This window comes from Mustelus asterias, chromosome 17 (assembly GCF_964213995.1).
Source record: "Mustelus asterias chromosome 17, sMusAst1.hap1.1, whole genome shotgun sequence".
In the NCBI taxonomy this organism is placed as follows: domain Eukaryota; kingdom Metazoa; phylum Chordata; class Chondrichthyes; order Carcharhiniformes; family Triakidae; genus Mustelus; species Mustelus asterias.
Window position 1 is genome coordinate 87,467,789 of NC_135817.1, and position 27,413 is coordinate 87,495,201.

Sequence of the window (27,413 nt, forward strand, 5' to 3'; positions counted from 1 at the left end):
GGGAGGGAAGGGGAGGGAGGGGAGGGAGGGGAGGGAGGGGAGGGGAGGGGAGGGGGAGGGGAGGGAGGGGAGGGAGGGGAGGGGAGGGAGGGAGGGGAGGGGAGGGGAGGGAGGGAGGGGAGGGGAGGGGAGGGAGGGGAGGGGAGGGGAGGGAGGGAGGGAAGGGGAGGGAGGGAGGGAAGGGGAGGGGAGGGAGGGAGGGAAGGGGAGGGGAGGGGAGGGAGGGAGGGAGGGAAGGGGAGGGGAGGGGAGGGAGGGAGGGAAGGGGAGGGGAGGGGAGGGAGGGAAGGGGAGGGGAGGGGAGGGAGGGGAGGGAGGGAAGGGGAGGGGAGGGGAGGGAGGGAAGGGGAGGGGAGGGAGGGAAGGGAAGGGGAGGGGAGGGAGGGAAGGGGAGGTGAGGGAGGGAAGGGGAGGGGAGGGAGGGAAGGGGAGGGGAGGGAGGGAAGGGGAGGGGAGGGGAGGGGAGGGGAGGGGAGGGAGGGGAGGGAGGGAAGGGGAGGGGAGGAAGGGGAGGGGAGGGAGGGGAGGGAGGGGAGGGGAGGGGAGGGAGGGAGGGAAGGGGAGGGGAGGGGAGGGAAGGGAAGGGAAGGGGAGGGGAGGGAGGGAAGGGGAGGGGAGGGGAGGGAGGGAGGGAGGGGAGGGGAGGGAGGGAGGGAGGGGGGAGGGAGGGAGGGAGGGAGGGAGGGAGGGAAGGGGAGGGAGGGAGGGAAGGGGAGGGGAGGGAGGGAGGAAGGGGAGGGGAGGGAGGGAGGGAAGGGGAGGGAGGGAGGGAGGGAAGGGGAGGGGAGGGAGGGAGGGAAGGGGAGGGGAGGGAGGGAGGGAAGGGGAGGGGAGGGAGGGAAGGGGAGGGGAGGGAGGGAGGGAAGGGGAGGGGAGGGAAGGGGAGGGGAGGGAGGGGAGGGAGGGGAGGGGAGGGGAGGGAGGGGAGGGGAGGGGAGGGAGGGGAGGGGAGGGAGGGGAGGGGAGGGAGGGGAGGGGAGGGGAGGGGAGGGGAGGGAGGGAGGGAAGGGGAGGGGAGGGAGGGAGGGAGGGAGGGAAGGGGAGGGGAGGGAGGGAGGGAAGGGGAGGGGAGGGAGGGAGGGAAGGGGAGGGGAGGGAGGGAGGGAAGGGGAGGGGAGGGAGGGAGGGAAGGGGAGGGGAGGGGAAGGAGGGAGGGGAGGGGAGGGAGGGAGGGAGGGAAGGGGAGGGGAGGGGAGGGGAGGGAGGGGAGGGAGAGAAGGGGAGGGAGGGAGAGAAGGGGAGGGGAGGGGAGGGAGGGAAGGGCAGGGGAGGGAGGGAAGGGGAGGGGAGGGAGGGAAGGGGAGGGGAGGGAGGGAAGGGGAGGGGAGGGAGGGAAGGGGAGGGGAGGGAGGGGAGGGAAGGGGAGGGGAGGGAGGGGAGGGAAGGGGAGGGAGGGGAGGGAAGGGGAGGGGAGGGGAGGGAAGGGGAGGGGAGGGGAGGGAAGGGGAGGGGAGGGAGGGAAGGGGAGGGAGGGAGGGAAGGGGAGGCAGGGAGGGAAGGGGAGGGAGGGAGGGAGGGAGGGAGGGAGGGAGGAAGGGAGGGAGGGGAGGAAGGGAGGGAGGGGAGGAAGGGAGGGAGGGGAGGGAGGGGAGGGGAGGGAGGGGAGAGAGGGGAGGGGAGGGAGGGGAGGGAGGGAGGGGAGGGAGGGAGGGAGGGGAGGGAGGGAGGGAGGGGAGGGAGGGAGGGGAGGGAGGGAGGGGAGGGAGGGGAGGGAGGGAGGGGAGGGAGGGAGGGGAGGGAGGGGAGGGAGGGAGGGGAGGGAGGGGAGGGAGGGAGGGGAGGGAGGGGAGGGAGGGGAGGGAGGGGAGGGAGGGAGGGAGGGAGGGAGGGGAGGGAGGGGAGGGGAGGGAGGGGGAGGGAGGGAGGGAGGGAGGGAGGGAGGGAGGGGAGGGAGGGAGGGAGGGAGGGAGGGGAGGGAGGGAGGGAGGGAGGGGGAGGGAGGGAGGGAGGGAGGGAGGGAGGGAGGGAGGGAAGGGGAGGGAGGATGGAGGACAGGGAGGTGGAGTGTGGGGAGGTGGAGTGTGGGGAGGTGGAACATGGGGAGGTGGTGGGGAGGAGGGAGGGAGGGGAAGGAACAGGCAAAGAAAGATGGGGGGGGGGGGGGGGGGGGAGTCATCGAATGTATAGTTTATTTATTAATGTCACAAAGTCGGCTTATATTAACACTGCAATGAAGTGACTGTGAGAAGAAGGAATGGGACAGAGGTTGTGAACCACCGATGGAAAATACAGAAGTCTGGACACACTAACAGCACAGGAGGAGGTCGCCACTTGGCACATCGTCTCTCTGCTGGTGCCGTGGTAAACCTGCCCAATTAATCTCACCACCTGCTCCTTCCCAATACCCCGGCGACTTTTCCTTCTGGTATTTTGGTGCTTCAGATCGATTCTGTTAAAGGTGTGAATTTAGACGGGGTGGCTGTGAAATCTCATTGTGAGATTAAGTAGCCTGCCAAAGGTGGCCACTTGGCGTTCATGGACCCACTCTTCAGCATTAATTCATGGCTTCATGGGAGAAATGGGATAAGAAACGCCAATCACAGAATTTCTACCGTGATGAATTCCCACATCCTTTGACACTTAGCTTTCCAGTTCTTACAGATTCTCCCGACTGTATTCTGAACAATTTCACTGTTTCCAATTCATAAAACATGACCAGAACTCAAAACTAATTTGCTTGTTGCTGTTCTCCATAATAAAAGCTCTGAAATATCTGTGTGGAAGCAGAGATTGAAGAGGACAGCTGAAACGTCAGTAATAACCAAATCTGTATGGTGTTTACACAAGGAAAGCAAGAGGGCTGTCAATTCACCAACAGTCAATGAGCTTTGATGCTGAATAAAAGTCAATAGGGCTTTGAAGTTCCCCACTAAAGGTCCAGCTGGGTTAAGTTGTTTGAGTTCATAAAAACGATTTACTCGGAGTCTAATAACTGCAATGTTTTTGGGAAAGATTAAAATGCTGCGAATGAGTGGATTTCAACAAAAGGTGAACAGAATCTTCACTCTCTGACACAGATCCAATCTGAGAAACATCATTCAGTAGCTAACAAAAAGACAAATCAGCATTGCCATTGCATTCCAGCTCGGCACGGGGTGGCACAACGGTTAACGCTGCTGCCTCACAGCGCCAGGACCCGGGTTCAATTCCCGGCTTGGTTCACTGTCTGTGTGGAGTCTGCACTTTCTCCCCGTGTCTGTGTGGGTTTCCTCCGGGTGCTCCGGGGATACTGAGAGAAGGTGGCTAGGTGAGATTGAGCAATATGGGGAACCGTGGATTGTAGAAGTTGATCTATCAAACCGATTTAGTCTGCAAGTCTTTATATGTTCCTCTTGTTATATGTTATATGTTCCTCCACCATCTCCCCAAAAATGTTTCAATTTCAATTTTGACAGCCTCAACAGATTGTTCTTTCATAGGGTGTGGGTGTTGCATTTGCTCCCATCCCCGATTTCTCTTGTGGCCTAGTGGCCTCACTCCCTCACCCGATTGCCTAAATCACTGCTCCCTTTAAACATGATGTGGAGATGCCGGCGTTGGACCCTTTAAACATCAGCAGCTACTGATATAAAAAGGGGGCATGTCTTACTCGACGTCCCAGCAACTCCACACCGAAGCTGCCGGGGGCATGGTTTGCTGCTCCTGTCTCCCCCAGCCCGAGTGAGGAAGGTTGGACAAGATGGGGGCTTCGGAATCCCAGCGAAGGTAAGTTCATTCAGAGAGGCAATCTGACAAAAGATTGACATTCTGAGGAAGTCACAGGCCAATATTTCCTTGCTGACGTGCAGTGCCCAGAACTGAATGCAATTAACCAGCTCCATGTAAATGTAACATAACTTCCACCTGCCTACAAAAGGGCCAATAATATCCCATTAACCTTTTCAATTATGTTGGTCCTTGTCCACTCATGTTTAGCGATTTCTGTAGTTAGATTGTTAAATCTCAATGGTCACCAGTGGTTTCTGCCTTCTTGCTATTTTGGTCCAAAGTGGATGCCCTGACATTTCCCACAATAAACTCCAACTGCCACAGATTTGCTCACTCACTTAGACTTCTGATGACTCTTTGCGATTTCGTGCTCACAACTACGTTTCTTGCTGTGCCACCCAGCTTAATTTCAACATCGAGCTCTCCTACTCCTTCCACCAAGTCATTTGTGAATCTAATGAAAAGCTGTAGCGTCTCACTGTCGATCCTGGGGTCACATCTTCTCAACATATCCACCAACATCCTACTCTCAACAAACAAATCTAAATACCTTGTGGCCTGATTTGTGGCGTTTACTGATTACTTTGATCTGGTTACGATGATCTGTATTCTTTTGGAGAAAAAGTTCAAAAAGACTTCCTTCTTATCTTACCAGTTTTAAATTTTGTCCCATGTGGACTCCTCACCACCCTGAGCAATTTACCTTGGCCAATGCTGCCAATTGTAGTACCAGTTAAATAGCTTGTATCAATTGTTGAAATAAAAATCCCTCTTCAGTATGCTATACTGTGAAAATGAAATTACATTCATCTTTCCAAACCAATTTTAACTGCGGCATTGGCTATAATTACTGTTGTTACAGGATTTAGCTAAAATATAGAACAGTTCTGTCACAATTAAAGTAATTACTACTGATGGGTTAAAATAGAAACAGAAAAAAAACCTCAAGAGAATTGAACACACAACCACCAAGACTTTTTGACCTTAATTACAGCAGGGTCTGCACTTAAAACACACTTCATTGACTGTGAGAAGCTTTAGAACATTGTGAGGTCATGAAAGGCGACTGTATCAATGCAAGCACTTTCTGTAATACAGGGTTCAGAAAGCCAGGCTGACAGTCCAGTGCAGTACTGAGGGAGTGCTGTGCTGACGCTATCTTTGCATAAGCCCAAAATTCCCATCTCACTGGGGAAAGTGAAAACCGAAAGATCCAATGGTTCTACTCGAAGAAGAATGGGGACTTCTCCCAGTGACCTGGCCAACATTCTCCCTTCAACATCATAGAACAAGAACAAAGAAAATTACAGCACAGTAACAGGCCCTTCGGCCCTCCAAGCCTGCACCAACCATGCTGCCCGACTGAACTAAAACCCCCTACCCTTCTGGAGACCGTATCCCTCTATTCCTATCCTATTCATGTATTTGTCAAGATGTCCCTTAAAAGTCACCATCGTATCTGTTTCCACGACCTCCCCCGGCAGCGAGTTCCAGGTGCCCACCCACCCTCTGTGTAAAAAACTTGCTTTGTACATCTCCTTTAAACCTTGCCCCTCGCACCTTAAACCTATGCCCCCCCAGTAATTGACTCTTCCACCCTGGGAAAAAAGCTTCTGCTATCCACTCAGTCCATGCCCCTCAAAAAGCAGATTAAGTCTTTGTTTATCTCACAGCAGTTTGTGGGATGTTACAGAGTTATAAAGCAGACAAGGAGCCTATTGGGACCATTCCCTGAAAGAATGGGCGGCACAGTGGCACAGTGGTTAGCACTGCTGCCTCACAGCACTAGGGACATAGGTTCGATTCCCGGCTTGGGTGGAGTTTTCACATTCTCCCCGTGTCTGCGTTGGTTTCCTTTGGGTGCTCGGGTTTCCTCCCACAGTCCAAAGATGTGCGGGTTAGCTGGATTGGCCATGCTAAATTGCCCCTTAGTGTCAGGGAGATTAGCAGGGTATATACATGGGGTTAATGGGATAGGGCCTGGTTGGGATTGTGGTCAGTACAGATGCGATGGGCCAAATGGCCTCCTTCTGCACTGTAGGATTCTGTAGGATTCTATTCAATTAGCCCTAATCCTTTCTTTCGGTGGTGCAGAATGCCTCTAGCAGTTACCTCTTAAAACAGTGCATTTCACTGTGTATTAGACAAAGTACTTTGATAGATGGCAAGAAGCATCATTATAAACTCAAGGCTAAGAGCCACATCTAAAAGTCAGAAACCAAATAAACGGCAATTGCACCTTTTGTACGAACTCACATTCCTCCTCGTACGCATTATACACAATGCAATCTCAACAGAGAAGGACGCATGAATAAATAAACCTCAAAGCAGCTTACAAAGTACGAGAGTCTAAAGACATTCACAAGCTTCAAGGGACCAAATTGTAATTCATTCCATCAGCCTTATCTGTTCATTAGCGGCTGGAGATACAATGCTGGACATGGCAGGACCTGAATTAATCTGAACTATGTAGAGCACTAATAGAGATCCTCCTGCTATACGAGGTCTTGGGGGGGGATCCATGCTTAACAGTCCTGCATCACCTTGTACGAATGGCAACTGATTCAACGGCTCATCTCTTCCCTGCGCACACACTTCCCCACACCTCCATTATGAAACAGCAGATAGATGGAGAGAATAGAACGTTTACACAGAGGAAAATCGTTCAGCCCTTCGTGCCTGTACCACTTTGCAGACAGAGAAGCTCAACGAAAAGGGATACATTTCTTAATGCTAATAGTCTTTCCTTAAAAATTATTACACGCTAATGTAGTGGAATACCAATTATTAGCTGCCATGGAATGGTTTGCCCGACAGAGCACGAGAGATGTAGCAGTCACTAAATTGTAGTCTTGAACATGCTACTGCAACTCGGAATAAATAACAACAACAGAATTTGCAACTTTTTGAACTCTGAAGTTAATATAAAGCAGATATGAATCACAGAATTTGTTGCAGCCATTCGGTCCATTCTGCCTGCACCAGCTCTCTAAATGCTGCCATTATCCTGCCTTCTCTCCATAACCCTGCACATTCGTCCTTTTCAAATAACAGTCTAATACCCTTTCAAACGTCTCAATTGAATCCACCTCCATCACACACTCAGACAGTACTTTCCAGCCCTTAACCATTTTCTGCATGTCTGTTCTTATATCACTATTATTTCTTTTGAAAATTACCTTAAATCTGTGTCCTCCCCCTTTTCACCCTTTCACAGACCTTTCTCTCCCGAGCTACTCTGTCCAGAACCCTCATGATGGAAAGACGGAGGCTGAGGGGGCGACCTGATAGAAGTTTATAAAATGATGAGGGGTATGGATAGGGTGAACAGTTGGAAGCTTTTTCCCAGGGCAGAAATGATAATTACAAGGGGGCACAAGTTCAAGATAAGGGGGGGAAAGGTTCAGTGGAGATGTGCGGGGAAAGTTTTTTTTACACAGAGGGTGGTGGGGGCTTGGAATGCACTGCCAAGTGAGGTGGTTGAGGCAGATACATTAGTCACATTTAAGATTTATCTTGATAGACATATGAACAAACGGGGAATAGAGGGATATAAGCGGTTGGTTTAGATCGGGAAATGTGATTGGTGCAGGCTTGGAGGGCCGAAGGGCCTGTTCCTGTGCTGTACTGTTCTTTGTTGATTTTGAAAACATCAAACCTCCTCTCAGCTTGTTTTTCTCCAAGGAAAACAGCCCCAACTTCTCCAATTGATCTTCATAACTGAAGTTCCTCAATTAACAATGAATAACATGCATTTGACGGAGTACCGCACCTGCATAGTTTGACTGTTAGATGGCACATTCTTTGATAAATGCAGAATACTGCAGATGCTGGAATCTGAAACAAAAACAGAAAAATGCTGGAAAATCTCAGCAGGTCTGACAGCATCTTTTGATAGAGAATAGAGCCAATGTTTAGAGTCTGGATGACCCTTTGTCTGAGATTTTCCAGCATTTTTCTGTTTTTATGGCACATTCTTTGATTTGATCAGGTTTCCTGATTTTGTTTCAGAGAACATAGAACATTACAGCGCAGTACAGGCCCTTCGGCCCTCGATGTTGCGCTGACCTGTGAAACCAATCTAAAGCCCCTCTAATCTACACTATTCCAATATCATCCATATGTTTATCCAATAACCATTTGAATGCTCTTAATGTTGACAAGTCCACTACTGCTGCAGGCAGGGCATTCCACGCCCTTACTACTCTCTGAGTAAAGAACCTACCTCTGGCATCTGTCCTATATCTCTCACCCCTCAATTCAAAGCTATGTCCCCTCATGTTAGCCATCACCATCCAAGGAAAAAGGCTCTCACTATCCACCCTATCTAATCCTCTGATCATCTTGTATGCCTCTATTAAGTCACCTCTTAACCTTCTTCTCTCTAACGAAAACAACCTCAAGTCCCTCAGCCTTTCCTCATACGATCTTCCCACCATACCAGGCAACATCCTGGTAAATCTCCTCTGCACCCTTTCCAACACTTCCACATCTTTCCTATAATACGGCGATCAGAACTGTACGCAATACTCCCAAGTGCGGCTGCACCAGAGTTTTGTACAGTTGCAGCATGACCTTATGGCTCCGAAACTCAATCCCTCTACCAATAAAAGCTAACACACCGTACGCCTTCTTAACAACCCTATCAACCTGGGTGCCAACTTTCTATGCACATGGACACCCAGATCCCTCTGTTCATCCACACTACCAAGTATCTTACCATCAGCCCAGTACTCTGTTTCGCGAGCTATTGTGGAGGCAATTTTCCATGAAGCAAGATGTACGCCAGGCAGTCCCAGCTAAAGGTGATCAATGCCTGGAAGATTCCTCAGGGAATTCCTGATTTTAGTTCCCTCGTTATTTTAAGATTCATTCAGAGAGCATTGAGTTGAGCTACAGTCAAGAGATGGGGACATTCGTGTGTGAAACTGTGTTATTGAACATATCCTAAAAATGCAAACTATCAGATGGTGATAGTGGAACATTTGCCAATTATGGTTTCTGTACTAGCTGTCTTCCCTGTCCAATATTACTATTTTGTTTTCTATTGTTAAAACATGATATTTTACTCCTAAATATATGCGAGATCTTATTTTCTGGCAGCCACAAACATTTACAAACAAACATTTAGAAGTAAACAATGAGCTCCAACTGTCTGTGACACAGAAAACCTGCATTGAACAAAGCAGAAGACTGTCAACATCTAATCTCCAACCTGCGCTGCAGTGGTTAGCACCGCTGCCTCACAGTGCCAGGGACCCAGGTTCAATTCCAGCCTTGGGTCACTGTGTGTGGAATGTGCACGTTCTCCCCGTGTCTGCGTGGGTTTCCTCCGGGTGCTCCGGTTTCCTCCCACAGTCCAAAGATGCACAGGTTAGGTGGATTAGCGGAGTAAATGCATGGGGTTACAGGGATAGGGTTTCCGTGGGGTGCTCTGTCAGGGTCGGTGCAGGCTTGATGGGCCGAATGTCCTCCTTCTGCACCGTACGAATTCTATGATGGCTCTTTTCCGGCTGTAGAATCTGGATTATCCAGAACACACAGCGCTAATGAACCATACCAGGCTCCACAACCACATTTACCATCACCAACACGTTAGGAACTGGCATGACTGCATTTTGCAATGAGGAAAAATCACACAAAGGTTTGTCTCTTGCAAATTCCGATGGATAACTTTCAAAGAGCAGCCGTTCAGTATTAAAACAGGAGGAAATCTACAGCTATGATGCGAGGCTCAGAATCAATAGTAAATTAGCCGGCTGGATAGATAATTGGCTTGGCAATGGAAAGTGAATGGAGATAATAATGAATGGACAATCAGTCACTTGAAGACTGAGGGAAATGTCGAGGGATGTTTCTGAACAATATGGAGCAGGGGGATTCCAGCAGTTTGAAATCTGGCATTGACACAAAACCTTGCACTGGGGACACTGCCTATTTCCCAACTTGCACCGAGTTCTGTTCACCCATCATCCCGTGCTCACTGACTTACGTTGCTGGGCCAGCAGTTAACACTACAATCTTAAAATTCTCATCCTTATTTCCAAGTCCCTTAGTCTCACCCTTCCCTATTTCCTTCAGCCCTACAACCCTCTGAGATCTCTGAACTCCAATATTGGCTTCTTGAGTATCCCCAACTTTCACTGCTAAATCCATTTGTAAACCTCTGGAATTCCCTCCCCAAATCTCTCGGCTTCTCTACCTCTACTTTCTCACTTAAGATACTCCTTAAAATCATTCCTAATGTATCCTGAAATTGGCTTGGGGTTAAATTTTGACTGATAAAAGGCCTGTGAAGCACCTTGAGATGTTGTGGGCAGCACGGTGGCACAGTGGTTAGCACTGCTGCCTCACAGCGCCAGGGATCCAGCTTGGGTCACTGTCTGTGTGAAGTTTGCACATTCTCCCCGTGTCTGCGTGGGTTTCCTTTGAGTGCTCCAGTTTCCTCCCACAGTCTGAAAGACATGTTGGTTAGATGCATTGGCCATGTTAAATTCTCCCTCAGTTTCCTCGAACAGGCGCCAGGGTGTGGCAACTAGGGGATTTTCACAGTAACTTCATTGTAGTGTTAGTGTAAGCCTACTTGTGACACTAATAAATACATTTTGAACATTTTACTATGTTGAGGGTGCTGGATAAAAGGATCTAAGCAAAAAGATGTGGGCGAGTTAAAAAGATGGACTAAAGGTTGGATTAAATTGTTGTTTCTCACCACATGGCCTTCCCAAGAAAACTGTTGGAGACACATACAGGCCCAGATTGGACAAGGACTGCAGGTTTCACACCTTAAAAGGCATCAGACAATCAACTAGGTTTCTACAACAGATTCATGGCCATCTATAGTAAAATCACATGTTTTTAAAACAACTCAAATTCTAAAATACCACGGTAAAAAATTAACTCTCATCTTCAAGGTTACTAGTTCATAACCATAGTAACATAACCATAGTACTGTCATCAGAAATGCTTTGAAAGTGAGAGTGACAGCCCAATCATTGCCTGTAATGATTGAGCACAATTCTACCGACCGTCAACAAGAACGTTACCCATACTGAGAAGTTCAAACTATCAGGTGTGACAAAACTAAAATATTTATCTAGGACCATAATAGCATATGCCGTAGGAGCAGAAATAGGCCATTCAGCCCATCGAGTTCACTCCATCATTCAATGAGATTATGACTGAACTGATATAATCCTCAACTCCACTTTCCTGCCTTATCCCCAGGTCTTTCATATGAGGAGAGACCAAGTTGGTTAGGATTATATTCATTGGAGTTTAAAAGAGTGAGAGGAGATCTCATAAAAACTTATAAAATTCTAACAGGATTCAACAGGACAGATTCAGAAAAAATATTCCTGATGGTGGAGGAGTCCAGAATTAGGAGTCATAGTTTGAGGATAAGGGATAAACCTTTTAGAACTGAGGTGAGGAGAAATTTCTTCACCCAGAAACCAAAAGAGAAAATGCTGGAAAATCAGCCGTAGCTTTGACAAAGGGTCATCTGGACTCGAAATGTCAGCTCTTTTCTCTCCTTACAGATGCTGCCAGACCTGCTGAGATTTTCCAGCATTTTCTCTTTTGGTTTCAGATTCCAGTATCTGCAGTAATTTGCTTTTATTTCTTCACCCAGAGGGTGGTGAATGTGTGGAATTCACTACCACAGAAAGTAGTTGAGGTCAAAACGTTGTCTGATTTCAAGGGGAAATTAGATATAGCTCTTGGGGTTAAAGGATATGGTGGGAAGGGGGGATAAAGATATTGAATTGATGATCAGCCATGATCAAAATGAATAACCTCCTCCTGTTTCTATGTTACCCTAGATTCTCTCACTGATTCAAAATATTCCTATCTCAGCCTTGAACATACTGAATGATCAGCCATGATCTTATTGAATGGCGGAGCAGGCTTGAGGGGCTAGATGGCCTACTCCTGCTCCTATTTCTTATGTTCTTATCCAGTCTCTATAGCCCTCTGCGGTAAAGAATTCCACAGATTCACTACCCTCTGAGAGAAGAAATTCCTCTTTCTCTCTGTTGTAAATTGACCCTAACCCTTACTCTGAGATTATGTCCTGCAAATAGCAGCGATGCATTTAAGGGAAGCAAGATAAGTACATGATGGATTAAGTAATGGCAGGTTATGCTGATAGGATGAGATGAAGTAGAGTAGGAGGAGGAGCACAAAGACTGGCATGGAGCAGTTGGGCGTAATGGCATGTTACTGTGCAGAATACTTGATGTAACTTTATATAACTCAAAAGCAATCTAATCACATATGGTCCACTCACAAACTATTGAAGGTAACTGTCCCAAAGGGGTGATCAACATGGAGGAACATCTCAAGAACTGTCTAACACGGGCTCCGTACATAACACATGGCCAAACCTTTTGCAAAGGATACTTCCCAGGCTGATCTATTCCCACTCTGTAGTCGGGGAAACTCTTTTCACGGTTGAAGTTGAAGATAAAAAGAAGATTTGCACGCTCAAAAGCAATGACCTTGTTTCCTTCATGTTTCTCATTCACATAGGCCTAAAGGGGGAGGAATACAAAAGATATATTATTACTGAAGTAAGCGCACTTCCTCCTTACATGTCGTCTTCTTCTTGAGTTCTCCGCTCGAAGGCAGGTCCAGCAAATAGTGCCGCAGTCTCCACGGCAAGGGGCAATGAGGAAGGTCCTGAATTTATCCCAACCTGAATGGATATCACACCACTGCTACTGCCACCAATCTGATCCACAACTGACTCACTGGGAAGTCCCCGTTTGACATGCATGTTGTAGTTTGAAGCTATGGATAGTGATGGTAGAGGCTCCAACTTCTATCACATGGCTGACCCAGAAATCTCTCCTCTTCTTACTGCCTGCTATTGGCTATGTTGAAAAGAATTACAAGTTGACATTCAATCTGTCGCGGTATGAACACACCTTCCTTGGCCATCAAAGTAAAGTTTATTTATTAGTCACGAGTAAGCTTACATTAACACTGCAATGAAGTTACTGTGAAAATCCCCTAGTTGCCACACTCTGACGCCTGTTTGGGTACACTGAGGGAGAATTTAGCATGGCTAATTCACCTAACCTGCACGTCTTTGGACTGTGGGAAGAATCCGGAGCACCCGGAGGAAACCTACGCAGACACAGGGAGAATGTGCAGACGCCACACAGTCACCCAAGCCAGGAATTGAACCCAGGTCCCTGGCGCTGCGAGGCAGCACTGCTAACCACTGTGCCACCGTGCAAGTCCTGGAGTGGGTCTCGAGCTCTGAGGTTCTGGCTCAGAGGCAGAGATACTATCCACTGCGCTAGAAGACCTCTCTTCCTACTTCTAAGAGACTGAATGACAGTGAAAGTGCACCATACTCTCTCACTGGAGATTTTGCAGTCCCACAAACACTTTCACATATGTCAGATTTATCCAGACAGCTTCAACTTGGCACTGGTACATTGGAACAAATGGCTCCTTCTGTGCTGACATTTCTACAATTCCACTTCTTCCAATGCCATACTGGGGGAGTGTTGCAATTGTGGAAGTTCGGGCCATTGTAAGGGATAGTAGTCTTATTTAGTTCCCTAATAAATTGGAGATTAAACATTTCATGGCGTAACAGACAGACAGACAGACTAGAGGAGCGGGGAGTGTTTTCCTTGGAGCAAAGAAGGTTAAATGAAGATTTAATGTCTTCAAAATTATTAAGGGCACTGACAGAGTAGATAGGGAGAAACAGTTTCCACTGACATAAGGGTTGACAACCAGAGGACACAGATTTAAGGTAATTGGCAGCAGAAAAATGTGATTTTGTTTTGATTTAGCAAGTTGCAATGATTTGAAATGTACTGCCTGAAAGTACTGGGGAAGCAGATACCTATATACCATGTGAGGAGGAGCAGGGAGCCATCAAGTGCTGGAGCCAACATTCTTCATAGTAATCATCTCAACCCAACTGGTCATAATTATTGCATCACTTTCTCTTGGATCTTGTCATGCTGTCACTGCACATCAAGAAATTCACTGTACATGAAGCACCAGGAGATGTTTTGATATGATAGGCTGTGAACATAATATATGGTTGTCTTTGCATTGCTTTGCCTCACGATGTGATGACACTCTTTGATGCAAAAGGGATTTTGCCGATTTGAAGGTAAGAATGAGTGCTGATCATGAAGACATAGCTGATGCCTGTCTCCTTCTCTGCTTAAATAATCATTGACTTCTCTTGAAAGGTGCAATGTGTTCAGCTTTGATTAATCTCAATGATGACATTCCACGTAAAAATTAATGCAGAAGGAGGCCATTTAGTCCACCACGCCCATGCTATCATTTAGAAAGAGCTATGTGATTAGTTCCAAACACACCTCCCTCCCTTTACCCTGCAATGTTTTTTTCCCTTTGAAGTAATTATCCAATTTCCTTGTGAAAGTTACTTTCAAATCCTTTCAGGCAACTCTTAGCAGCTAAAGAAATGTTTCCTAGCCTCTCCTCACTCCCTTCTTGAGAACTCTAAATTGATGATTCCCTGTCAATCCCTGAATAGAAAATGATCAATATCCTTCATAATTTTAAAAGCCTCTTTTCAAATCTCACATCTTCTGCTCCAGCTTCACTGGAAATAGTCCCAAATCTCAACTCTCCTTGTAACCAAGCTTCAAGTTCACCATCTGCCCTTGACGCCTTCCGTCTCTAACCCATCAGATTCCCTCTCCCAGTCCGCTGCTTGAAACATATCATTGGCCTTCCATTTGCAACTTGGAATCTACCTCCTAACCTACCTTCCAAACTGCCTTCAGAAATTCTTTTCGAAACATACTCTCAATCTTTCTATTCTCTCCAACCTTCTGCTTCTTCCCGAAGTCCTGGACTGTGACATTGTGTCACAAAAATACAGCTTCCTTTCCAACCACGCTTTGCTGGCTTAGTACGGGAAGTTATATCGTCCCCTGAATGTAAAAAGTGGATTGTGTTGGTTCTCACAGACAAAAGATGAATAAATGGACAGTGAGCCAAAGGAGGAAATACTTGACCAAGCCTTCGGTCAGACCTCCTAATACTCTCTTTTCTGGTGGATTTTAGTTTGTTTATTTATTTAGTTAAAGTGTCACAAGTAGGCTTTACGTTAACACTGCAATGAAGTTACTGTGAAAATCCCCTAGTTGCCACACTCCGGCGCCTGTTTGGGTACACTGAGGGAGAATTTAGCATGGCCAATGCACCTAACCCGCACATCTTTGGATTGTGGGAGGAAACCGGAGCACCCGGAGGAAACCCTTGCAGACGCAGGGAGAACGTGCAAACTCCACAGACAGCGACCCGAGCCGGGAATCGAACCTGGGTCCCTGGCGCTGTGAGGCAGCAGTGCTAACCACTGTGCCCGCTCCAGAGTGGGTGTTAAAGAACAAAACTGAGACGAGTGAGAGATAATTAGCGCAGGTGAGCGAAAGAGAGAGAGCGCGAGCAAGAGAGAGTAAAAGTGTGAGAGAGCAAGAGAGAGAGAATTTCAGAGAGTGAAACTCAGATACCTGAATGCAGAGCCACAGATTATGGGGCAAAACAAGTGGTGATTAAGCAGAATTTGCTGTTACCCTTCATTGTCTTCAATCTTTGGCACTATTGACCACTTCATCCTGATCTAATATCCCCCCAGTGAAGCACTCTTCTCTCATGCTTTTATCCCTATTCTGATGTGTTTGATGACTGATTATTCCTCTTTCCTCAGTCACTTTTAATGCTCTCCAAGAGCTTGGGTCTCCTCCCACTTTCAATATTTCGAAGATCCATCTTGATTGACATCGGCATGTCTTCAGGCACTATTCCCCAGGACTCTGGCTATTTCCCTATCAACTCCTTTCCACTTCTAAAATCCTTCTTACAAACCTTGTTCTCTGATCACTCTTCTGCCTCCCCCAATTCCTCTTCATCCTTTCACTCTTCAGTTGGTATCTTCTCTCCTATTAAACACTCTGGAGTGAATAGTTCCAATTCAGGATGGCGTGGGGCTTGGAAGGGAACTTGCAGGTGGTGTTCCCATCCATCTGCTGCCCTTGTCCTTCTAGGTGGTCAAGGTCCTGGGTTTGGAAGATGCCATCGAAGGAGTTTGGTGAGTTGCTGCAGTGCATTTTGTAGATGGTACACACGGCTGCCACTGTGTGTCAGTGGTGGAGGAATTGAATGCTTAAGGGATGTGGATGGGGTGCCAATCGAGCGGGCTACTTTGTCCTTGATGGTGTCAAGTTTCTTGAGTGTTGCACTCATCCAGGCAAGTGGAGAGGTTTTCATCCTAATCCTGATGAGAGCCTTGTAGATGGTGGACAGGCTTTGTTTTTTTCTTCTTCATTGTATGTAGACTTTGCTGGCAAGTCCAGTATTTGCTGTTTCCTTCTATTTGCCTCTGAACTTGGAGGCTTTTTAGGGCATTTCAGGGGGCAGATAAGGATTAGCCACATTACTTCAGATCTGGAGTCCCATGTAGGCCAGATTAGGTAAGGACAGCTGATTTCCTTCCCAAAAGGACAATAACAATTGATGATAGTTTCATGGTCACTATTACGAAGAGTAATTTTCAAATCATGATTGAATTTTAAAATTCCATCAGCCTGGGCCTCTGATTACTAACCCAGTGACATTCCCAATACACCACTATCTTCCTTGTGAAGGGGACTGATACTCACCGCAGAATTCCCAGCCTCTGACTTGCGCTTGTAGTCACAATATTTATATGGCTGGGTCCAGTTCAGTTTCTCATCAATGGTAACCCCAGGATGTTGATAGTGAATGTTCAGCGATGGTAATGCCATTGAATATCAAGGAGTGATTGTTGGATTCTCTCTTCTTAGAGATGGTCACTGCCTGGCACTCAATCATGTGGTGTGAATGTTACTTGTCACAGTGTAAGATGGAGATTTGGTCATAGGAAAAGGAATTGCATTCAGTCATATAACAACTTTCACAACTCAAGGACATCCCAAAATGCTTTACAGCCAACAAGCTGTAGCCATTGTGACAATATAGAAACTGCAGCAATCAATTTTCACACAGCAAGTTTGCATTAACTGGATATGGTGGTATGGTAACACAGTGGTTAGCACTGCTGCCTCACAGCGCCAGGGACCCCAGTTCAATTCCCGACTTGGGTCACTGTCTGTGCAGAGTCTGCACATTCTCCCCGTGTCTGCGTGGGTTTCCTCCGGGTGCTCTGGTTTCCTCCCACAGTCCGAAAGACGTGCTGGTTAAATGCATTAGCCATGCTAAATTCTCCCTCAGTGTACCCGAACAGGCACCGGAGTTTGGCGACTGGGGGATTTTCACAGTAACTTCATTGCACTGTTAATGTAAGCCTACTTGTGACACTAATAAACTTTATTGCCCAAATAATCCGTTTAGTCATGTGGATGGGGGGATAAATATTGACCAGAACCCTTGGAGAATTCCATTGCTTTTTCTTGGAGTCCTGCCGTAGGATCTTTTCCGTCACCTGGGAAGGCAGATGAGGCTTTGGTCTAACCCAAGAGATGGAACCTCTGACAGTGCAGCACTTTATTAGTACTGCAGTGGAGTGGCAGCCTGTACTCACATTGCTGGACCTGGAGCCTGAATCCAACAATCTGATTGAGAGGTAAGATCGCTGCCCACTGAGCCAACAGAGAGAGAAACTGAAGAACTGCAAGTGCTCAGTTCACATTTATCCCCGCGGAACTTCACTGCGGTCAGACAGGAGTCCATGGCAATTGTTGAGAAGTGAATGTACTGAAAGATTGTGCAATGGGAAACCTAAATACATCACCTAGCAGCGCACTGCAAGTCACCTATTATTATATTCTAATTATTTTACAAGATCAATGCAAGCAAACCTAAGAGGTGATATTGACTGTGCAGAGGCAGGAGGAAGGCGACTGCTCACGAACCTACTTGTTGGCACCATTCATCACTATTTGTGTGAGTAAGAATGCTTACTAATTGTCTCATCAGTCCAAATCAGAGGCCAGTTCAAACCTCAGAGAGAGGGCTTTTTATTAGAAACAATTCCGCACTCATTATAAAATTCCAACTCTGTTAAAACAGGAACAGATGCTGGGTATTTATTTATGTAAATTGCTAAGATATAATTAATAATGTTATAATTCAAAAACCGTCAGCTTTATTTTCCAGCCACGATTAAACGAAGTGTATTCACAGAGATTCCTTCCAGTACTTGGGAGTAAACAGACAGAATGAGGTTGGGAATTTCAGAACAAGCTTCAGCGTCAGGCTTGCGGAGAGTGAAGTGCATTCTGCAGAGCTGCTGCAACTCAGCATTAAGGCTGGCTTCAAGGTTTATTCTGTGCTAAATATTTGCTGCGTTCTCTCTGTCTCATTATAAGTTTGATCACAATATCGAGAGTGATGCAGCAGGGATGCTGCATTGTTGAAAGTTTCCACTTAAACAAGAGAAACTAGAAGCAGGAGGAGGCCATTCGGCCCTTCAAGCCGCAATTCATTTTGATCCTGGCTGATCATCAAATTCAATATCCTGATCCCCCCTTCCCCCCATATCCCTTGATCCCTTCAGTAAAGACATCAAACTATCTGTTTCTAGTGATTCAGGTAGACTTGAATAATTTACAGCAACTCAAACAAGAATAAGGATCGATTCCAGTGCCTGGGCCAATGATTCAACCATCACAACATGGGTTATCCAGTCTGGTGCCTCATTGCTGTTTGTGGGATTTAGGTGAACACAAAATGGTTTTCGCAATCCTCTACTGAGTAAGACTCATGGCATTTCATGGTCGTTTAACTGTGTGACAGAGTGTGCAGGGGAGAGGGGGCACGCAGGGGGGAGGGGGCACGCAGGGGGGAGGGGGCACGCAGGGGGGAGGGGGCACGCAGGGGGGAGGGGGCACGCAGGGGGGAGGGGGCACGCAGGGGGGAGGGGGCACACGGGGGCGATGCGCGGGGGCGGCGTGGGGAAGCGCAGCAGGCGGCATGGGGGCAGGTGGCTTGGGGGGCAGCTCGAGGGCGGTGCGGTGGGGGGCGCGGGGGCAGTGCGGCGGGGGCGAGGGGACGTTGCGGGGGGCGAGGAGGCGCGCGGGGGGGCGAGGAGGCGCCACGGGGAGGGCTCCACGGGGGAGGGGGGGGGGAGAGGGGGAGGCGAGGGGGTGGGCAGGTGCGCCGGAGGGGAGGAGCGCCGGGGGGGAGGAGCGCCGGGGGGGAGGAGCGCCGGGGGGGAGGAGCGCCGGGGGGGAGGAGCGACGGGGGGGAGGAGCGCCGGGGGGGGAGGAGCGCCGGGGGGGGAGGAGCGCCGGGGGGGAGGAGCGCCGGGGGGGAGGAGCGCCGGGGGGGAGGAGCGCCGGGGGGGAGGAGCGCCGGGGGGGGGAGGAGCGCCGGGGGGGGGAGGAGCGCCGGGGGGGGGAGGAGCGCCGGGGGGGGAGGAGCGCCGGGGGGGAGGAGCGCCGGGGGGGGAGGCGCGCGGATGACATGCTGCACCTGTGATGTGCAAGAGAGTGGGTGTGTGTGAGAGAGTAGAATGGGGAGTGTATGCAAGAGTGAGTGTGCGTGTCTGCTGTGTTTCCTGTACTAACAATTAATATTAATTTGTCTTGGAATTTCCAATACAATATCGTTTATCGAGATTTAGTTTTTATACACTGGTTTTGTACACAGGCGTCTCACACTGGAGCTATTGCTGGATTTACGGGAAATGTACCAAAATCCTCATCCCCCTTTGAGCATTATCCCCCCAACCCCTCCGAACAAGCACTTGAATTGCCGAGGTACAGCAGGCTATAGAGCAAGTGCTGGGAAATAGGATTCCTATGGATTGGTATTTGATGGTCAGCATGGACATGATGGGCCCAAGGGCCTGGTTCTGTGTTGTATTTTTTAAATTCATTTGTGGGACATGGGCGTCGCTGGCTGGCCGGCAATTATTGCCCATCCTTAGTTGCCCAATGGCAGTTGAGAGTCAACCATATTGCTGTGGCTCTGGAATCACATGTAGGCCATTGTAGAGTAAGGACATTAAAGGACCTGGATGAACTAAATGGGTCTTTCTAACAATCAACAATGGTTTCATGGTCATCAGTAGATTCCAAATATTTCTTATTGAATTCAAATTCTACCGTCTGCCGTGGCGGGATTCGAATCCGGGTCCCCAGAACATGAACTCAGTTTCTGGATTAATAGTCTCGCGATAATAACAGTAGGCCATCGCCTCTCCATGACTCCCACTTGACCCTATTAAAACAGGGTGGAAGATGTCATTCTATGGACTTGATATGGGGTGTCTATCAGATGCCCAAGCTTCAGCACTGAAGAGATATCTGAGAAGAACCACTGCCTTGAATTTCGTGTTGATTCTTGAAAACTTGAATACTTAATTTAGCATCGGCTGACCTGGCACTTTGCATTTGGTGGTGTACCTCTTCATTCATGTCAGCTTTTTAAGATAGATAACTTCCAATAAATGTAAAAGATAAAGGCACCATCGTCCCAGATGACCATAGACTGCTGACTGGTGGTGATTTAACCGGAGGTTCACCACACCTCAGGCGAAGGGCAAGGTTAAGAAGGCAGGCCCTTCATGAATAAACTCAGCCGGTATGGGAGTTGAACCCCTGCAGTTGGTGTCATTCTGCACCACAAACCAGCCGTCCAGCCAACTGAGCTACCCGACCCCCAAACTTTCCAATTTATGGGAAGTGAGCTCCATTTTTCAACATTTCACCATGAATATCCATAGAAAATATAGAAACCCTACAGTGCAGAAGGAGGCCATTCGGCCTATCAAGACTGCACTGACAGCAATCCCAGCCAGGCCCTATCCCCGTAACCCCACATATTTACCCCACTAATCCCTCTAACCTACTCATCTTGGACACTTAGGGGCAATTTAGCATGGCAAATCCACCTAACTCACACATCTTTGGACTGTGGGAGGAAAACAGAGCACTCGGTGGAAATCCACGCAGACACGGGGAGAACGTGCAAACTCCACATAGACAGTGACCCAAGCCGGGAATCGAACCCAGGTCCCTGGCACTGTGAGGCAGTAGTACTAACCACTGTGCCATCGTGCCGCCTCCTGTGCCATCAATGTCTTCAATTGAAGACATTGGATTGAGTATACATAGTTTAAGTGGGCAGAGAGCTTTGGTCTGCCTCATGTTCAGGGCAAGTCCCAAGTTCTCTCGGGCTTTGGTGAATACGCCAATAAAGCAGTTCTTCTTCAGAATGAGTACGAACCTGTGCATTGTCAACATACAGTAGTTCTGTTATGGATGTGCTTGTTGTCTTTGTTTCAACCTTCAGTAGTTGAAGTATTTACCACCAGTGCAATAGGTTATTACTACACCTGGAGGGAGCCTGCCAGTAGTAAATTGCAACATTGCTGCAAGAAAGATTGGGAATAGTGTTGGTGGAATGACATCACTGTTTGATGCCTGTTTGACAGGGAAGTGGTCTATCATGGAGCCATTGCATAAAACTGTTGCTTGTGTCTCATCTTGTGGGAGATAGATGATTTTTGTGAAGTTCGCTGGACATCCACATCACTGCAGCACCTTCTAAAGGGCAGTCGGATTTGCCGAATCAAAGGCTTTTATGTGAACAATGAAAGCCACGTGCCAAGGGTTGTGCTCTGTGCTTTTCTTAAAGTTGGAGTGTTGTAAAGATCATGTCAGTTGTCCCTCTGGCACATGGGAGGTCACTCTGAAACAATCTCCTCTGCAATGGGCAAGAGGCGAATAAGATGAAATCTAGTTAGGATTTAACCAACAGTTGAGAGCAGTACTTACTGCTTACTGATAGTTTTCACAGCTCAACTGGTCTTTTTCCCTGGACGACTGTGATCTTCATAGCATCCCTGAAGTCACTGGAATTTCTGCATTTTGCCACAGCTTCACAAATAGTGTTAAGGCCACTGTGTCTGTGTGTTTCACGGATATTGTCAGGACCAGAGGTTGTGACAGCAGTTATTGCTTCAACAAGCTTTGGATCATATCTGTGTCACTCCTGAGTCTATGTTGTGGGATGTTCTCCAACTGGTGCAACTGCACTGTGGAGTTCTGACTGAGACAGGTAAAAGTAAAGTTAAAGTTTATTTATTAGTCACAAGTAGGCTAACATTAACACTGCAATGAAGTTACTGTGAAAATTCCCAAGTCTCCACACACCGGCGCCTGTTCGGGTACACTGAGGGATAATTTAGCACGGCCAATGCACCCTAACCAGCAGGTCTTTGGACTGTGGGGGGAAATTGGAGCACCCAGAGGAAACCCATGCAGACACGGGAAGAATGTGCAAACCTCACACAGACAGTGTCCCAAGCCAGAAATCAAACGCAGTGCGAACCACTGTGCTACCGTAACCCCCCCTCCCCCATATTGTGCATTCTAGTAACACAATTTTAGAAGTTTGCAAATTAAGGGAATTCTCAAATATTGCTGCCTCACCGTTTGTTTCAGCGTGGTTACCATGCATGCCCAGTCTTTTTAAAAAACTGCCGCTTTACAGTGCCTCATTGCTCTCTCCCAGTCAGCAGCTCCCTCTCCAGCCAACATGTTCACCAGTTCCCTCCTTCTCCCCGCCTCCCACTCGCTGCTTCCCGTTTCCTTGCTTACAGCGAGAATTTGGGAGTTGGAAACGACAAGTGAGAGCGAGTGGTGGAGGGATCGATGGGCGCCAGTGTCAGCGGGCAGTAGAAAGAGTTAGTAAGTTAAGAGTTTTATGTTATTAAGATTTTGTAAGAGGATTTTTGGGCCAGTTAGGTTCAAGACTGCCAGTAGGTTTTTAATGCAGAACTTACAGGTCAGGAATGTAATCCAGCCTTATTTCATGGCTTCTTATGGGCAAGTCATTTTCATTTTGCATGCCTTTTTCAGGAACACATCGGGAATGTTAAACGGGTGCAGACACAGTTGCGTCTTTCAGGAGAATCTCGCCATATTTGGAACTTATTATTGGCTCCTGTGTTGATGAGACTTGCATTTAATTTTTTAGTTGTTTTGAAAAAAGGTGTGTGATGCCATGCGTGTTAGCCAGGAGTTGAATTTCCTCAGCCTTCTCTGTCCACAGAACTGTACTGTTGCCCTTGTTTTTGTTCTGTATCCTGATAGAATCTACATAAATACAACTCCTAAATATACCTTTACATTCTAGCACCGAGATACATTCCTTCAGTTGTGAAGGCAAACCACTCCCAATTCTTTCCTTCCCCTTTCTCACGAGCAAATTTTACACACAGGAATATTAAATTCGTAATCCTGTTCAAGCTTAAGCCATATCTCCATTGTAAATACTATATCAATTTCCGTCTATGTTTAATAATGCTTCTAACTCTTCTATTTTGACTTGAATGTTTTATGTATTCACATATATTCCGAGCTCCAATTATTTGGGATTCAGGCCTCTTTCTCTGCTTTTTGCATTTAATCTTCTTACAACTCTCGGCCCTGTCCACAACAGAATTTTTATCTTTCTCTGCCTCATGGCATGCCCTTTCCCATTTCTCCTCCTGTAGTAACGTTTCAATATTTATTTCAGCTAAGCCCCTGCTTCTATTGCAACAGCTTTATTAACCTTGCTCTCACTCGAGATTCTCAAAGCGAGATGTTCCCCTATCCCTGCCAGCATTGTCTAATTCCTCCTCGGTTTACCCTATCCACATGGAGCTTTGTCATCTTTGACAAAGGGTCGTCTGGACTCGAAACGTCAGCCCTTTTCTCTCCTTACAGATGCTGCCAGACCCGCTGAGATTTTCCAGCGTTTTCTCTTTTGGTTTCAGATTCCATCATCCGCAGTAGTTTGCTTTTATCCATTGCTGGGAGAATGGGTTTCCCCTCACATCACGTCGATCTTTTGTAGAATAATTGAAGGAGATTGATTCCTATTAAACTTTCTCTCCTTAACTTATTCAGCACACAGCCTGCAGATTACCATCCTTGAAGTTTTATTTCACAATCACTCTTTAAATTTCTTTCAACCAAATGTCAGGCTAACTGAAGTTATCATCTTCACTCTGCAAGCCAAACATCCGTCTCACTCTCATTCCCCCCCCTGCTTTGCTCAAATCCTCTTGTGTATGCAGTCTGAGATGGTGTTGAACTGCTGTAACTAATCAGTTATCTGGACTATCCCGTTCCACCTCAACAGTGCCTGTCCCAGTTTCCCTCACCACCCAAATGTCCTGATGGAGGAGGAAAATCTCCCTCAAGGAGAGAACGAGACAAAAAGGGAGAAAGGTGAGTGACAGCGAGAGAGAGAGAGAGAGAGAGAGAGGGGTGCAAGAGATAGAACGAGAGAGATAACAAAAGTAAGGTCGAGGGTGCAAGAACGAGAGCAAGCATGAATGGATGAGAGAGTGTGCAAGAGGGAGTGAGAAAACATGAGAGGGGGAGAAAAAGAGCAAACAAAACGAGAAATTAAAACAAAAAGGAATGCTGGGAAGAATCAGCAGGTCTGGTAGCATCAGTGGAGAGAGAAACAGAGTTAACGTTTCCAGTCCGTATGATTCTTCTTTGGGGCAGGAAGAGAGAGAAAGCAAGGTTGAGAGCGAGAGAGAACAAGAGGGACAGAGAGGGGGAGACAGAGTGCCCGAGATCGAGAGGGAGCACACACTCACCGGCGGTGCTGCAAGCCACCCATATTTCTCTTCCAACTTGTTCATGTCTGTGTCGAAAGTGTTCAGCTGATAGTAGCGAAGAAGCTGATTATCCAGGAGATTAAACTGTCGCCTGGCGTAGTGGTAACTTTCATTGTTACCTGTCCTGGGAAAGTCCAACCATTCGGGGTGGCCAAATTCATTGCCTGCAACAAGTAAAGGAAATGATGAAAGCTTTGAAAACTAATGCAGAACGACACAATAAGCTGTGTTTCCCAAGCAGCTGTCCCCTCACCCAGCATCAAACAGACTGTGGCAGGGGATCCCTCTCTGGCTCATGTCATAGTGTTCGCCATGGTTCAGGGAGTGTGAGGTGACACAAGGTTGTGGGTTCAAGTCAGAGTCTGGAGGCTGCAAGACAAAATCCAGGCTGACACTTCCTGTGCAGTACTGAGGGAGTTCTGCACTGCCGATGATGCCATCTTTTTGACTGGATATCAAACCAAGGCAGATGTAACCTCGCAGCTGGATGTAACATAGAATCATAGAAACCCTACAGTGCAGAAGGAGGCCATTTGGCCCATCGAGTCTGCACCGACCACAATCCCACCCAGGCCCTATCCCCACATATTTCTACCCACTAATCCCTCCAACCCACACATCCCAAGACTCTAAGGGGCAATTTCTAACCTGGCCAGTCAACCTAACCCGCACATCTTTGGACTGTGGGAGGAAACCGGAGCACCCGGAGGAAACCCACACAGACAGTGACCCAAGCCAGGAATCGAACCCGGGACCCTGGAGCTGTGAAGCAGCAGTGCTAACCACTGTGCTACCGTGCCGCTACCGTAACAGGTCCCATAGCCAGTGGAGGGGAGTTTTTTCCCTTGTGCCCTGGTCAATGTTCATCCCTCAGTTAACGTATTATGGCTGATTGTGAGATTTCACTGTGCACAGAGTTGCCACATTTCCCACCTTACAATGGTGACAACACTTCAAAAAATACTGCACTGACTGTAATGTGCTTGAGAGTGTTGCAAGATCGTGAAGGACACGACATCAATGCAATTTTTGCTTCCCTCGATTTCCTGGTATCCTTTCTTTCAGCTGCCGGGCTAAGAGTGAACAGACCTCATTGAAATCAAGTCAAAGGTGAGAATTTATGGATGGTTCAAGTGTCCAGTGTGTGGCAGGTGCATGCCACTAAGGTGAGGCAGTGGGCTGCCACCTGAACTGCAAAAAATGGTTTTATTTGTGCAAGAAACCTTACCTGTCAATTAGCTGGCAAAAAGATTTAGAAATGCATTGCTGGGAATATTAATGGACAAATATTTAGTTTGTTTGTGTGACATTCTCCAACCTCCACCACTCATCTAATTGTCAAGGTGACCTCATCTATTTTAAATGGCTTAATGTGAGCACTGAGACAGCACAAAGTGAAATGTCATACAAGCCTGAAAATGAATTGCCTGCTAAAATCCAGCAACACCAAGTTTAAGACTTACATGAGCATTTTCACATTATTTGGGGTGCAGTGCTTAAGGCAGACTATTAAATAACAACTTAATTCAATGAATTTATACAAAGGGACAAAATAAAGAGAAAGAACAGACGTGTATTTCACCACAAGACATTCTGGATTAAATACAAACTGTTGGTGTTAATGAGTAGATGAACACTTGGCTCCCAGTATTGGCTAGTTTCAACAACATTCTGGTCACAATCTGAATGTAATTCTGAGCACAGAGGGGTACAGGCAATTTGCATTTCTGCACGATTTAGGAGATGTTACCCAGAGCTGAATTCAATTTTGACACAAAAGCAGAAAATGCTGGAAAATCTCAGCACATCTGACAGCGTCTGTGGAGAGAGAACAGAGCCAACGTTTCGAGTCTGGGGGGAACTCTTCATCAAAGATTTTAATTAACCGATTCACAGAATCTCTACAGTGCAGAAGGAGGCCATTTGGCCCATCGAGTCTGTACCGACTACAATCCCACCCAGGCCCTATTCCTGTAACCCCACATATTTACCCCTGACACCAGGGTCAATTTAGCATGGCCAATCAACCTAATCCGCACATCCTTGGACTGTGGGAGGAAACTGGAGCACCCGGAGGAAACCCACGCAGACACGGGGAGAACGTGCAAACTCCACACAGTGACCCGAGTCCGGAATCCCTGGCGCTGTGAGGCAGCAGTGTTAACCATTGTGCCACCGTGCCACCCTACGGAATCCTAAGTGAGCCCAGCCCAATTACTGGATGATGGTGTGCCATCCATACCAAGCTCCGGCAGATGGAGCACTTCACTCAGCAAATAAAATGGTTTTAAAAGGCAGCTTGATTGAAAAAGTAGAGGAGAGAGTGTTTTGTAATTGCGTGCTATTTATATTGTATTCTAGTGCTCTTAAGCTACCTTCTGAACGCTGAACTCAAAGGCTAAGTGGCTGTAAACAGGAGCATCAACAACTGGGAATGGAAAATTAGTGACTTGCGTGTTTTTTGTTTGAGATGGAAAATTTCTTGCTTTGCGAGCTCATCACCAACTGTGTGATACAACGAATAAATGAATGTTTTTATTGAAACAGGTTCCTTTATCTTGTCTCTTGCTGTTAAACAAAAACAGTCTGGTTATCATCATATTACTGTTTACAGGAGCCTGTATGCACAAATCCATATTTCCTACATGATAACAGTGATTACACTTCAGGAGTATTTCATTGGTTTTGAAGCACTCTGGGATTGAGAAAAGCACCATTAGATAATGCAGGTTCACTTGTTCTTTCTACTCTGTCTCATGCTCAATTATGTTTCATTCCTCTCAAGATGCTCAACTCATCCAGGACAAAGAAGCCTGTTACCCCTACCCCGCCACCTTGAACATTCTCTTCCTCCATCAGCAATAAACAGTTGTGTACCATCCACAAGATGCACTGCAGCGACTCACCATGACTCCTTCAACAGTACCTTCCAAACCTGCAGCCTCTATCAACTAGAGGGACAAGGGCAGCAGGCGAATGGGAACACCGCCACCTGCAAGTTCCCCTCCAGGTCACACTTCAAACCTGACTTGGAAATATATCGCTGTTCTTTAACCATCGGTGGGTCAAAATCCTGGAACTCCCTCAC

At 47.5% G+C, this 27,413-nt stretch overlaps 1 protein-coding gene across 3 annotated transcripts in view; it reads right to left on the reverse strand.

Moving 5' to 3' along the window:
• gbe1b (glucan (1,4-alpha-), branching enzyme 1b) overlaps window positions 1-27,413 on the reverse strand; it is a 580,146-nt gene that overhangs the window by 57,259 nt on the left and 495,474 nt on the right. For all 3 annotated transcript variants that reach the window (XM_078233069.1, XM_078233067.1, XM_078233068.1), the window contains exons 13-14: window positions 24,305-24,489; window positions 12,112-12,242 (exon numbers count right to left, since the gene is read on the reverse strand). In XM_078233069.1, coding sequence (XP_078089195.1) covers window positions 12,112-12,242; window positions 24,305-24,489 — 316 coding nt within the window. The remainder of the gene's footprint in view (window positions 1-12,111; window positions 12,243-24,304; window positions 24,490-27,413) is intronic.